The 13,075-nt window shown below is 42.8% G+C and overlaps 1 protein-coding gene across 5 annotated transcripts in view; it reads right to left on the bottom strand.

Annotated features, from left to right (window-relative positions):
• Window positions 1–13,075, bottom strand: part of Scg5 (secretogranin V) — a 62,860-nt gene that overhangs the window by 29,660 nt on the left and 20,125 nt on the right. For all 5 annotated transcript variants that reach the window (XM_029474248.1, XM_029474249.1, XM_029474250.1 and 2 more), the window contains exon 3: window positions 2,480–2,629. In XM_029474248.1, the coding sequence (XP_029330108.1) occupies window positions 2,480–2,629 (150 nt within the window). The remainder of the gene's footprint in view (window positions 1–2,479; window positions 2,630–13,075) is intronic.

The raw sequence follows: 13,075 nt of genomic DNA, 5'->3' as shown, positions 1-13,075 counted from the left end.
ATTACAATTTATAATCGTAGCACCACTGCAGTTATGAAGTAGCAATGAAGATAGTTGTGTGATTAGGGGACAGTCCAACAGGGTCACAGCCTTCCGCAGGTTGAGAAGCACTGCCCTAGACTGCTTCATCTGCTTCACTGTCATGTGTTTCCCGAGTCCCTCTGCTTCTTTTGAATGTGGTCTTTAGGAACCATTCCGATATCTGCAGACAGGTCATGGTGCTGTGTATCACAGCAGCAGTGATTTAAGTTTTAGAGTTGAGACAGATCAAGACTTAAGGACCAAATCCCAGAACATGTAGGATCTATAAGCTTAGCTTCGTAGAGTTAACCTGGCTTCTCCAATGCTGTTTATTTACCTATTTAACTAGGTAAATCAGATATTGTTCTAAGGAATGAAAATGCCCATACATGATACCTTTGTTACAGGAGAAATTTGCAGAATGTTTACAGCCCATCTCTGCCACCTCCCTTTAAATGAATGTTTATTCCAAGATAACTGTTTTGTTGTTGTTGTTTAGTTTTGCTTTTGTTTTGATTGCTCTCAGCAAGTGCCTGCTCTGTACCTCAGACTGGCCTCAAACTCACAATCCTCTTGTTAATGCCTTCTGAGGGCTAGGATTACAGAAATATGCTATAATACCCAACTGCAATGGTTCATTGAAGTATATATTATGATTTCTGATCAAACCAAAGAAGGCAGATTATCTTCCTTAGCTTTTGTTTTTCTTTAAGATCTATAATAGCTAGGTATGGTCCCCTAAAAGTGAGTTTTTAAAACTTCCTGCTTTTGATGTTTTCTAGACAACATTTTTGAAAAGGGAGAAATACATTTTTAAAAAAGAGATTTATCTCAGTGGTTGAGTACCTGTTTAGCATATGTGAGACCCTAGGTTCAAGTCCCAGCATTATAAAATGCGGTGGAGAAGCAGAGAAGAGGGAAACAAATGTTGCAAGCATTTGTGCAAGATCAGGATAGGAAAGAAGGTCCCCAAGTCAAAGGTCTTGGTGCGGTGTACTGCCAAGGGATAACGACCTGTCAGTGTCAACAATGAGAGATCTATTTGCAGTTAGCAAGGTTGTCTAGCTCTTAGGATTAAACTGAAGGCTTTCAAATGCAGCATGGCATCCCTAAGTCCCAGAAGACTAGCATGCAAGTTATTAGTCTTCCAAACAACTCCTAGTGTGACTCCCCACTTTGCACTGAGCTATTGCTAATGCCTTTATTATGTGAGAAAGGGATACTGAGCATCGTGGTCCAAATGCAGCAGCTTTGCAACATTTTGGTCATTATTTCTCAAGTACTTTTAAGTCAGCTGAGATCAAGCTATGGAGATGTAGCCTGTCTAAGAGACACCAGAGATTGTAGAGGGCTAAAAATGTGCCCTAAAAGTAACCTTCTAACCCTGCGGCCATGTTAGATCCTAGGAGCTGCACGGAGCTGCACAGGGAGATGGGTGATGATTTGGATGAGATCATGCCAGGGCAGAGGCAAGTCAACGTTCCATTCTTGGACCATTCAACTGTGCTGTGCTGTATCATCCGTGGTAAGGTGGCCTCAGAAGTCCTCCCCAACAGTAGCTAAGTTTAGTAAGTGATTTCTTTTCTTAGATTGCCAATTGAGGCAGGAAAACAGTGTGGAGTGTGTTAGCTTCATGAAACTATAGATAGCAAAGGCAAAAGGAAATTCTGAGGCCGAGTCTAGGGCTGGGATCTCATCCATGTCTGTCAGCTCACTCTGCGCTCTCTTCTCAGCGTCAAGGGCATGCACAGAGTACTATGTCACCAAAGGTCTTGCTTAGGAAAGCCCAGAACTCACACTGTACATTTCTTTAAGGCGTTGAGTGTGTCATAGTTTTATAGATGACGAGATGGAAAACTAAAGAAGTGAAATCATACTGCACAAATTAACCCTAGAATTCAGATCTCTTGGCTCAGACTTTGGGTCTCTTCCCTTTGTCTTCTAATGGTAGATTTCAGACTTCAGTGTGTTCTGAGGCTGCTCACTACACAGATGGCTAGAACCCAGCTTCAGCGTTTCTCGTTCAGTAAGTCTGATTCAACTTAAAGATCCGCATTTCTAGTTTATGTTAAGTTCCAGGCTATGCTGCTGCCTCTGGCCCAATGACCCCACTTTAAGAACTGCTGTCCTATCTTATCAACTTTTCCAGACTCCCATACTCTGAGCTTGTCTTTTTCCTTACCCATCCAAAACCCTACAAGCAAGTCAAAGGTGACTGATGGGTTTGATGCCAGCCAGTGACTCAAGATTTCCTGTCATCCAGGGCCAGCCTCCTCATACTGGCTTGGTCATATCCAACTCCCATGTTGCTCCACCCAATATGGGAGCTCCATGCTTCAGGGAAGAGAGAGGCCTCACCCTAATAAAAAGAGGAACATTCTTCATAGAAGGCTCACACTGTAGCTGGGATCAGAATTTCCAGTTACCTCCCGTTATAACCCAGGGCCATATTCCTTACCAGTTTTCCCAAGAGGACAGGGATTTGGAGGGTCTGGGTAGCCTTGATCCTCACTGAAGTCCTTAGGAATGTTGTCACCAGTCAACTCTGCCACTATGTTGGGGATGTTGCCAAAAGGACCCAGATGCTGAAGACCCTCGTGAGCTCCCCCTGCAGCGTGGGAGGAAACATCTTTAAATTGATTTTTACTCAGCAGGCAAAGCACCATGCTTAGCAAGCAAGGGAAGTATATGAAGTGGACCCTGCCTTTTTGAGGTTTGGAATTTAACTACAGAAAAGGACACACAATATGCATCAAATCATCTCCTCGGAATGTGAATTGTATATGACATACATAGAAATGCTAAGACAGGGTATGGGGGACTTTTGGGATAACATTTGAAATGTAAATGAAGAAAATACCTAATTTAAAAAAATGTATCATTCTAAAAAAAAAAAAAAAAGAAATGCTAAGACAGTATTATGGAGCTTGGAGATGAGACAGTTCCATACAGCTGGTGAATGCCTGGGTTTCTTGATGCTCACATACATGAGCAGGACTCTGGAAATTGGGTGTGGACTTGGGTGGGAATGAGGGACACATAAGGGGTCAACTGTCACAGAAGTTTAATAGATGAAAGGAATATAATGGGGGGGGGAGAATTAAAGAAAAACCTCACTAATATACCACCACCCCAGCTTAAGAACTCAAAATTTGGTTATTCCAACTGTTTTCTTCTGGATATATTTTTCTGCATAATTCTTTACAGGGGCTGGAATCATCACTCAGTCATTAAGAGCATGTGCTGCTCTTCCAGAGGTCCTGAGTTTGGTGCCCAGCATCTACAATCAGCAGTGGCAACTACCTGTGGCATTAGTGGGCACCCATACTCATATCCACATCCAGACACAAAAATGTAAATACCTTAGGACTTTATTTCATATGAAATCACAAGAATCTTTCCTTTTGTGTGCCTGTGCTCCATTTCTGTATTTAAGAAGGACAACGTTGTTTTACATCCAATCAGTGTACCATGACACATTAACTATTCTCTATTGTGAGACACTGAGCATTTCTCAATTTATTTTATGTCCTTAATTTCTTCCATATTTTGGATTAATTTTCTTCAGGAGAAGTTCCCAGAAGCAAGTCAAATTACTAGGTCAAAGGCTATAAACATTTTTTATGGCTCATGATATTGTACTGCCAAATGCTTTCCACAAAGGAGGTACTAATTTAAATATCAACAAAGCATGAGAGTACCACTTTTACAACATCCTCGCTAGCACTGGGTTTCATAAAAATAAAATTTCATATTTTTTCTTGCGCATATAAATGGATTTGACTGCCAAACCAATCCAATATCTTCCATATGTTTATTTACTGGTTTTCTCTTCTTTTTTTTTATGACTTGTCTGTTTATGCTTCTAGAATTACAATGTTTCTCTTATCAATTTGTATGAACATTTCATTTCATAAAGATATCAGGCCTTTGTCTGTCACATTCTCCTCAAACATTTCCCAACATTGTCTGACTTCGAATTCTGGTTGCTATTATAATATTTTGCTAACATAAGTTTTTAATATTTGCATAGTCTGAGTTGTTTTCAATTCTCCTTTGCGATTTCTTTTTATCTGTCTAGACTTGTAAAACCATTGCCTCTTCAGGGTTATAATTAACATTTGGGGAAAAATTAACCCTTTAATCCATTATTTACTATATTTCAAATAGATACCCTATTATCCGATCCCATTTGTCCAATAACTGTCTTCCCCCATTTCTTCCACGACAGCAACAGACTTCTAAGAGCCTCATCTATACACAGACCCAGCATGACTCAGAAGTTCCCATGCATACCCTGTTTTACCACACCTACTGTGTGCCTATACCTACTATGTGCTACTTCACTCATACCACTGACATTTTACAAGGTCAAGAAGCGTCCTTTTTCCAGACCCTTTCTTAGGAAGTCTTTATATTTTTTAACTCTGTTGAGAGACTGGTGTTCTTCCCTCATAGCTGCGTTAATCTATGTTCAGGGTGCTCACCGATGTCTGTGGCGGGGTCCTACTCTAAATCAAATATTTAACTCATCGCACATGAAACTACAGTCAAATCTGGGGGATACGGCCTCATCCTTCCACATCCATGAGAAACATGACCTTCCCATCTGGCCACTCTCCCTAAGTCCAGCCAGGCAAAGCTTCCTTGTCCTCCATGACTACCTTGGTTTAGTCTTTTGGGCCAAACCTGCTCCTCCTTGGAGAGGCCTGTTGTTTTCTTTGGGGCTGTAAATATATCCAAGTAGGATCATCATGGGGAGAGCCTGGTGTCTTTCTGAGGTGTTTTTCCATCACCGTCTCTGTTATGTTTGATTAAAGTTTAATGAGGAACAAACTTCCCTCCCTTAGTAGCACTAACTCTCGTATCCAGACATCACCAGCACGCAGCATTACTTTGTTTGCACTTCTACTGGATTCCATTACTCCCCAATACGAGTGGATATCTACAAAATTTTATATATTTGAAAAAATGTTTGGGGATGGAGAAATGGCTCAATGGTTAAGATAGCTCTTCCAGAGGACCCTGGTTCGACTATCAGCACCCACTTACAACCATTTGTAACTCCAGTACTAGAGTATCCAAAACCCTCTTCTAGCTTCCATGAGCACTGCATGTAACTTGCATATAAGCATACATGCAGGTAGAAAACCCATATGTACAAAATAAAAGTAAAACTTAAAAAACAAAACTTTTGTAGGACGCTGGTAGTGCATGCTTTTAATCTCAGTGTTTGGGAGGCAGAGGCAGACATATCTTTGAATCTGAGATCAGCCTGTTGTACAGAGAGATTTCTAGGACAGCCAACATAGAGAAACTTTGTCTCGAAAACAAACAGTTCAAAAAAGGTATTTCTATTGTGGACCGCTATAACTATGTGAACATCTAAAATAAGCTATTTTATGTAACTCATAAGCAAATATAGCCACTATTCAACATTACTGACATCCATATTCTTATTCATATTTTATCATAATCTATGTTAAAACATATGCTAAACATATTGTGCTACATGTTAAAAATCTACTATGACTAAAATGTATGGGTGAGTCTCTTACTGGTTACTATTTTCATGTTATCACTCCGATGATATGTTAGTTGATGTGTCCCAGGGAATAAATTCTTTATTTTAATTCTGTTGGTAATTGACTTGTTAAAATTAACTCCTAAATCACACTTTGATTTGTAATTCTGTTCTTCGCTTGCTACTCTCATTCTACTGAGAGGCAGACTTTGGTCTGCCTTTATTTTTAACCATTCTGGATCTTCATAAAGAGTTTTCCAAGTCACACGGTAGTAGCTGCTTTCAGAAGTGCTCTGGGAATATATGCTTGTTTTTCCAAATTAACCTCCAAACTGCAAAGGTTAAACCAACGAATCGGTGCACTTGGTACTGGTAAACTTGAAGCTTAGTATGATCTTGGCAGGGTAGTCAGCACCATGCTTGTTACAGGGCATGCTCTCTGCTGTGTCAATACATGTCTCTCTGCTTTTGAAAGCACCCTGGAATTAAGTGCCAGGAATTATCCAACTTGGCTCAGAGGGAACACATGTCTTAATGCTCCATTAGTAATTAATGAAGGAAGCAAACACAGTTTCCCTTATGGAAAGCCTGCCAGGGCTCTATTTACCTCTGTGCACCAGTGCCATTTAAATGAATGTAGCACTTGTTAGGTCGCAACAGATGTTTACAACTAGGTAGATCTATTAGAACACAAACTCTTTTCAAACCATGCATAATGACATTGAATCCAGATGCATTCAGTGAGGCAGGGACTGTGGGGGACTTGTAGATGTCAAAGATGCTGTCCTGTGACCATCTAGAAAATAACTTCCAAAGTAGTATCTATCAGATGCAACCAAATGCTACCTTTCTGATCCATTATATTTTTTAGAATAGGTCTGTTACATCACATGCTAAATGAGCCAAAATGCTGTGATACTGCAGGCTCTGCTTGGTCCACTTACCTCAGTCTCCTTAACTCCTATCAACCAAACCCATATTAAAAGTCATTATTCAATCACTTTAAAATATTTATTAAATGTATTCTTTGTAGCAACACTTAGACAAAACAAAATATCTAGATTGAATAATAGAGGGTGTGGTGGCTTAAATGAGAAAGGCCCCCACAGGCTCATGGATTGCTCACCAGGGAGTGGCACTATTTGAACAGATTAGGAGGTGGGGAAAGCGTTAAGGCGGCACGTTTCCCTGTTGAGGAAAGTGTGCCATTGGAGGTGAGTTTTGAGATTTTCAAAATCCCAAGCCAGACTCAGTGGCTCTCTTTTTTCTGCTGCCTGTATCTGGATACAGAACTCTCAGCTACATCTCCAACACCATGTCTGCCATGCTTCCCTCCATGGTGATACTGGACTGAACCTCTGGAACTGTAAGCCAGCCCCAATCAAATGTTTTCTTCTGTAAGAGTTGCTGTGGTCTTGGTGTCATCCCATGCCGAGGCTGTCTGTGGAGCCATGTAACTGGGCATCAGTGCTGAGTTATAAAGGAGAATCGTGGTGGGGAAGCCTGGTGCCAAGGAGCCAACAGGATGTTACCATTTAAATGATGTAGGCTAGCTGTCAATATGCAATAAGTGAAATTAAAAAAAAACCAATATCAATAAATCCCCAAATTTTATCTAGCTTTGATTGGGTGTGGGTTTTCTGGTGCACTGAATGAATTCTAAGCTTTTCATAGAGTAAGGCTATATAGTATTACACAGTATTCTGACGTCATTTGACTCTCCATGAGCCAATCGAAAGTGAGGTTTCCGATTGCGGTGTTTTCTCTCTCTTTGCTGGAGAAGATGAATCTCCACATAGTATCCAGATGACTGAAGCATCCTTATTAAAGTCAACAATCATTTCATCTAATCATTCAAAGAAAATTTGCCCCAGTGAATTTTAGATAGACATCTAAGTCTTACCTTAAGAATATGAGCCGGGAGTGGTGGCACATACCTTTAATCCCAGCACTCGGGAGGCAGAGAAATCTGCAGAGGCAGGCAGATTTCTGAGTTTGAGGCCAGCCTGGTCTACAAAGTGAGTTCCAGGACAGCCAGGACTATACAGAGAATCCCTGTCCAAAAGAAGAAGAAGAAGAAGAAGAAGAAGAAGAAGAAGAAGAAGAAGAAGAAGAAGAAGAAGAAGAAGAAGAAGAAGAAGAAGAAGAAGAAGAAGAAGAAGAAGAAGAAGATGATGATGGTTTGGCCTCTTTATAATAATCTTGGACTATCACTGCTAACATCAATGACTACAGAGCCAGAGAGTGTTTTCTATTCTGAAGGACACAACGAGAGAACTCTATTGAATAGTCTCAGCTGGTTTGGACGCTATTAATTCTAGCTATTTAGCCCTTTTGTGGTGACTGCATAATTAAAATTAAAGTGAGCTTAGGCATCATGAGTCCCTGTCCCTGCTTTCCTTTACAAGGGCTGTACCCAGAGGTTTGGTCAAATGCAGATTCCCGTGCAGTAGGCGAAGGGCGGGGCCTCAGCTTGTGTATCTCCAGTCCCAGGTTAATGCTCTCTTGTCACCGGGCTTTCAATGGCAACAGCTAATATATGACAGCCACGTGTTTTAGAATGGTGAATGAAGTAAGATTAAGTTAGCTATGAGAGCACCCTAGGGTGTTACTCCTGCATCTTGGAATTTAGTGTTCCCTGCATGGCTACCGAGAGTGTTTGTAAAGTTACTCGAGGTTTGGAGCTAAGGGATCTGCAGCTGTGGTGACATCTTTTGGTTTCAGGCTGTACTCTGGATAGAGAGGCACTCTCTCGTTTTCACAAGAAAGCCCTTCTGGCCCCATTTCTCATTCCAATGAATCCTATAGAATTGTCAGGAAAGCGTGACCCTTGCTGGTAAAGTTCCATGGTGGTGGTGATGTCTCTCAGAGAGCTGATCTCATCACACCAAGACACAAAAGTCTCTTCCGGCTGGGCCACCTGGAACCATCATCATAGAGATCAATGACGGTCAGAAACAGGAACAAATAAAGACAGGGCCTGGCCTCCCCTTCGATGCTCATCTCTCTCCCACGTTTGGGTCACTTTATGATTCAACCGTTTCAAAGCACTGTTCCATCCTGTGGAGCTCTAGTGAGGTCCTTAGGACATGGGTTACTTCTCTTAAGAGAAATCTAGAATACGGTTACTTGCCCTTCAGCAAGTTTGTAGTCTGACTTTTTTGTAGTCTGCAGCTCCAACATGGTTTCCATTCTGAAAGACATCAGAAGCATGCCATGGGGCCTGGTGCAGCCCACATACAGCCTCTCCAGTGGCTTTCCTTTTTTTTTTTTTTTTTTTAGATTAGCTCTGGAGCAACAGTGGCAGAATGACTTGTTAGGATAACTGGTGTCTCTGGTAGTTTCTATCTCCCTCCGGGGGCCCAAATACGTCAGTGACCAGGGGGCTAGCTTCCCACTGGAGAGAAGGTACCAGCAGAAACACTCTGAGATGGGCAGTCAGCCTCTGTCCCCGCTCCCCGACTTCTTTCCTGTCTGATTGCCGCCTCATGCCAGAAGGCTCAGCTTGTCCAGACGGATCCCTGCCCGGCAGGCTTTGCCTCACAATTTGGTAACACCCTGACAAGCTCACAGCCAGCAGAGTTCCATCAGTGCCCTTCGCCCCATGCCGAGGCTGTCTGTGGAGCCATGAAGCTGGGCTTCAGTGCTGAGCCATAAAGGAGAACTGTGGCGGGGCAGCCTGGTGCCAAGGAGCTAGTCACCCACCTCATAAAACGGTAGTTCGTGAGGAGAGTCTGGCAGGGAGAGGGCATAGACTCTTCAATACGAGCCATTCAGTGGAAGGGAGGAGATCCAGCAGTTTTCACTTATGCTGCCACACGCTGCAGGCACTAAAAATACACTTCAGTCCCATCTTGGGTTCCGCAGTGTCTCCATCCATCACTTAGGAAGCCACCATACGCTTTTGTTTGTTAATCACTGTCCGGGAGAGTAGAGCAACCGGGTAACTGTTTTAAAGGGAGCCTGGCTTTGTCTTCTTTTTTCTTTTCTCTTGTTCCCCACCCCCCACCCCAGACTCTTCAGAGAGAGCTGGGGTACAAGAGAGACCTTATCTATAGACATTTGAGATGACGTGAGGGAAGAAATGGAGGCTGTCATCCTGCAGCTAGGACAGAGGGAAGCGAAATGCACAGAGGCCTCTGAGTTCTCATTTTAGAGACCACAGACCAGCTGTGGAAGGTGAGGAGGAGGCTGGACACGGTCCCTGTGTAACGTTAGGAAGCATCGGAAGTATTGGGGCACTGGGAAGAGACGTGTTTGAGGAACTCTAATGGTTTTACTCAGGACAATCTCCTCTGCTCTGTTTGGGGATTTTTGCCCCTGATGTGACACACACACACACACAATTTCTGTTAAGAAACAAATGTTCTACTATTCAGTCATATTTATGAAAAGCCACTATTTTCTTTAGCTAGGGAGACACAGACAACAGAACTCTTGTTATAGGAAGAATCATTATCGATTCCTGATGTTTGGGACTGGATTCAAGCACACCTGCTACCATGGCATGCCATTCCTTAATCTCACAGTTGGATCTCAGTTTCCTCTGGTCTAACACAGGAATGAGATGCTTGTAGGGGAATCAAACCAGACACTATGTCCTATACAAAAAGCCCACCTTAGTGCCGCGGCTTACTACTAAGCACTCAACACATATCAGCTGCATTTTTCACTATGTCGTCCTTCCGAACAGCACAACTCACGAAGCCACAATTCAGATCCTACTATCTTTCATTCTAAAGACCACAGTCCTATAGTTGATGTTTTAAGCAATATCAGCTCAAAACAATTGGCACATTTTGATAACATTTATGAGTCCCTGCCAGTTAAAACTAGTTAGATTAATATTTGGACTCATTCCCCTCATTAATCTCAGAGCAGTCCTTCCCAAAGCCCCTAACACCCCGACTCTCAAGGAACCTGCCCGCTAGTTAAAGGGGACAAAAGATGTCAACTCAGACAAGCATTTGATGTAAGTGCCCACTTGATAGGGCAGACCACGAGCCCACGTGGGAGAGAGATGCATTTCTAGTATGAAGTTCTAGTATGAAGAAATAAGCCTGCCACCCTTCACTCTTCAACATGGATGTTGTAGACTCCATCTCCTATTAATGAGAGATATTTAAAATAGACAAGGCTTATATTACAATAACTACATTCCTTAGACTCAGGACATGTGACCTCAAAGCTCAGAGCACTTGGTAAATAGGGAAAACCAAGGAAGGATAAAATCTTTATCTATGCCCGTTTGGCTTCGCCTTGATGTGCCACGGGGCAGGGACTGGCCTAGGCAGTTTGCTTACACTCCTTGAACCCCACCCCCAGGTTTAAACCTGGCCTTCCCAGGTCCAGCCCCACAAGCCGGCATGGAGATTCGCGTTGGGTGAGTCTGGCAGACCCACAAGTGAGACTGGCTGTTCAGATGGTTTGGGTTGAAAGACATTTGTTTTCATTCCACTTCTTTCTTCTGCCTCCTTCTCCTCTTACTGGGATCTTAAACCCGAGGGCTCCTTCGAGACCGGAGGCTACAGAGCTCCTCGAGGCACACAAGCAGCAGAGGCAGAACTGTGGAGCCAGGGTGCACTGCATTTGTAAGCTCCCATCTCCATGTGGTCCCAATTTAGGATCCCAGGCAAAGCTGTTTATTTTAGGAAAGCTTTTTAGTTCACTTTTAAGGTATTTAGCTTAGACACTGCTTGCTTTTCAAAAGAAGAAAATGTCTACTTTTTTTTTTCAACAGTGTGTGTTTGTTTTGGCTATTTACTCCATTGCCATAGTTCAAATTTTATTCTATGAATTTAATTTTCGTGAAGCCACCACCATGAGCCTTACATACAATATGCATAGAATAAAAAGGAATAATTGGGACATGAGACAATTTCTAGGAGACTTAGGAACCTGGGAGGTTTGAGAAAAGCCATTATGAGTAAGTAATATGCAGAAGTGCTTATACCTTATTCAGAACAACTTCTGTTTGTTGTCTGAAATAAAGGATCAGCTCACTGAGTTCTATAGAGGCCAAGCATACTTTTATACTGAGATGAAAAAAAGGCCCATTTTTGATGCTTTAAAAACTTTAGTTCTGATTCCGTGTGAAATTATACAGCCCACCAGACTGGAACCCATGTTAATGTATCAGTAGTACTTGAAAATGAAGTGACACATCTATTATGGAAGTGGCTGGGGTTAAGTGACGATCCAGGAGACGCTAGGAAAGACGCTGTGTTAACATCAGTGCTCCAGCATCTGGCTCTACCCCTGCTGCACTCTGTTGTCTAAAGTTGTTCTTACCCCCCACACCCCCCCAACATCCTTTGTCCAAAGCTGTTTTGTCCTCCAAGTCTATGTCTTTCCACAATAATGAGTAGTGATTTGACTGTAACCCATTGCGTAATATATCTATACCCTAAAAGACTTCTAAGATGACTTGAGGTCAAGGCACTGATGTACTGACAGGAACTCCCGGCCCCCTGGTTTACCAGCTAACGAGTCAAGTGGAGTTGTGTCATGGTTTTGGGTATGGAAAGTATACAAAGCCAATTTGAGCCTGATAGACAGACAAAAACCAAGGTAAGCAGATGTCAGAGGCCAAACTAGGCCCAGGGAAAACAGGTCAGAAACTCCTAGTCAGAGAAGCTCAAACTCTGAGAAGAAGGTTAAAACTTCAATCAATAAAGGAGAGCCACAGAAGCCACAGGAAAGGGGAGTGGGTGTGACCTCTGCCCCAGCCCCTCTACCCAGGGTCAGCTTTCCAGCTATACTGGACCACTAAAGGGAAACAGGCTACAGGAGCACATGGTCAACACAGAGTACAAACACAGAGTGGCCCCGAGAGGTGACAGGGCCCAGCTCTGTTATACCCGACCATAGTCCCAACCGCCAGCTACCCTGGGGGTATAAAGCCCCTCGCTAGCATAGACTAGGGGTACACAGCATGGCAAAACAATCATTCCAAATGCCAGTGTCCACCTCTGGCCCTCCACCCTTGGCTTCAGTGTAGGACGAGGTCCTCAGTTCGGGTCAGAGAAGGTCTTCGAGTCACTGCAGAGAACTCTTAACTTGACCTTACTACTTCATAACCACATAAATTAGCAATCTCTTCTTTCCTCTCTCCACCCAAAACTGCTGTAGATAAGTGAATATCCTTTGTAAATTGCTAACACAAACATTTATTTTGGACAAACAGAACATTCTTTTCTGTTTCTGACTTTTACCAGAAATCACCATTTAAAAAAAAAAAAATTCTGTCCTGAGCAGGGGAGTAGGAAGATCACATGATGTGTGTGCTGGGGGGAGGGGGCTGGGGGGATGCTTAAAATAAATCCTCTAACCAAGCTTTGGTGATGTTCCTCTAGCTTGTGGCTTTCCCATCTCCACAAACGTTCCCAGCTTCTTCCTTTTGTACCCACATAATCTCTGCCTGGTAAATGTTATTAGGTAGAAAACAACAACAACAACAACAGCCCAAACAAAAGGACTGGGTTTTGTCATTTGTCAATTATATGTCACACTACAGATGGTGTTGGGCCC

The sequence above is a fragment of the Mus caroli genome, unplaced genomic scaffold, assembly GCF_978045245.1.
Source record: "Mus caroli unplaced genomic scaffold, Mus_caroli_1 scaffold_2, whole genome shotgun sequence".
In the NCBI taxonomy this organism is placed as follows: domain Eukaryota; kingdom Metazoa; phylum Chordata; class Mammalia; order Rodentia; family Muridae; genus Mus; species Mus caroli.
The sequence above is the reverse complement of the archived record's forward strand: the minus strand, read 5'-3'. Positions and strand labels throughout refer to the sequence as shown.